This window comes from Fukomys damarensis, unplaced genomic scaffold (genome assembly GCF_012274545.1).
Source record: "Fukomys damarensis isolate Sample0158 unplaced genomic scaffold, DMR_v1.0_HiC HiC_scaffold_13, whole genome shotgun sequence".
Lineage (NCBI taxonomy): Eukaryota > Metazoa > Chordata > Mammalia > Rodentia > Bathyergidae > Fukomys > Fukomys damarensis.
This window is the reverse complement of record NW_022900925.1, coordinates 35225952-35227645: the sequence shown is the minus strand read 5'-3', so window position 1 is coordinate 35227645 and position 1694 is coordinate 35225952. Positions and strand designations below refer to the sequence as shown.

General features: G+C 60.1%; 1 protein-coding gene across 1 annotated transcript in view; it reads left to right on the top strand.

Annotated features, from left to right (window-relative positions):
* Positions 1–1694, top strand: part of Sp2 (Sp2 transcription factor) — a 22420-nt gene extending 20726 nt beyond the window's left edge. Inside the window, exons 7-8 of the mRNA XM_010620303.3 lie at positions 9–202; positions 753–1694. Coding sequence (XP_010618605.1) covers positions 9–202; positions 753–853 — 295 coding nt within the window. The 3' untranslated portion in view covers positions 854–1694. The remainder of the gene's footprint in view (positions 1–8; positions 203–752) is intronic.

Genomic DNA, 1694 nt, shown 5'->3' with positions numbered 1-1694 from the left:
GTGCCCAGGTCTGGAGAGCAGGGCAAGAAGAAGCACGTGTGCCACATCCCGGACTGCGGCAAGACCTTCCGGAAGACGTCGCTGCTGCGGGCCCACGTGCGCCTGCACACAGGCGAGCGGCCCTTCGTGTGCAACTGGTTCTTCTGCGGGAAGAGGTTCACGCGCAGCGACGAGCTGCAGAGGCACGCGCGCACGCACACAGGTCAGCGGGCCCTCCGGCTCCTTGTCCGCCTTGCTGGCTCCACCCGGGCTGCCCTCGACTGCTCCTTACCTCATTACTCATCCCGAGTGTTTCATTTTTTCTTCATTCCTTTATGTTTTAAGCGGTTTTATTTTTGGTGTCAGGTTTGACTTCCTAGTTCCGTGTTTAAGACACTGGCAGAGAAATGTGGCACATGGGCGACACTGCAGAGGCCCTGGAGTCCCCGGTGGCCCCGATGCAGCTTTGGGAAGCGCCGCTCTCGCGCGTGGCCCAGGGAGCAGGCCAGGGCCGTGGGACAGGACGAGAGCCGACCCTGCCCTAGTACAGGACTGGCTGGGGGCCAGCTCGGGGCGGGGGCGTCGGGGCAGGGACACAGGTCAGGACAAAGCGGCCAGGCGCGGGAAGGGGCTGGGTGCGGGGCTGTTGGCAGAGGGGGCCTCAGAGGGCGGACCAGGCAAGAAAGGGGGCTTCAGGTCGGTGAGCAGGAGGCAGCACCCCAGGCGATGAGTTGGCGATGGCTGCGTGGGTGACAGCACTCTCCTCTCTTCAGGGGACAAGCGCTTCGAGTGCGCCCAGTGTCAGAAGCGCTTCATGCGGAGCGACCACCTCACCAAGCATTATAAGACCCACCTGGTCACCAAGAACTTGTGAGGCCAGCGAGCGGGAGGCCCTGCAGACTCGGACCCCGGTGCCCCCAGTCCCGCGGGCCCGGCTCCTGCGGGTGGCCGAGTCCCCACAGGAAGGGGCTGTGCACCTGCGCTCACCTTCTCACGCAGGGCTCCGGCCGCCCAGCCCTGCCCTGCCCAGCGAGGCCCTGCCCAGTGAGACGTTCTAACCCAGGACGCGTGGGACCCTTATTTCCAAAGGAAAACGTGCATTTCACTCCGTCGAGGAGCAAAGTGAGCCCCCTCCACCTGCCCCACTCCCTGCCCAGCACTGCCGGGGTCCCGTCGTGCCATAGCCCCCGCCCCACCCCAGCCACCAGGGATGTCCCAGGGCCCCGCAGCCTCCCCAGCGGCCACCCAGGGGCCGCCCCAGACATTCCACCTTGCAGTCAGGGTCGGTGCTGCGGGCCGCCCCTCTCTGCGGAGAACGTTGCCTTATACTTTCCTTCTGATGATGAGCACTGTGTATTGTGTTCGCTTTAACAAGTTTTATTTAATTGCTCCCTTGGTCCCCTTCTTGGTCATCAGCTCCTGTGCCTGCTTTCCGTTCGGGTTTCGGGGGCAGCCATGAGGGTATGAACTCCCTCATCCCGAGTGACACTGCATTTCCCCCGGCCCCACCCACCTGGCGGTGTACAGTGTATATTGTATAATAGACAACTGCGTCTACTACATGTTTTAAAAACATATTGCTTGTTATTTTTGAGGCTTTTAAATTAAACAAAAAATCCAACTTTATTTTTAGTTGTAACTGCTTGAGGTATGTTTTATGAAGTAAGTGACAGATTTGTTATCCTTTATTAACAATGGACAACTTTGTTGGTCGG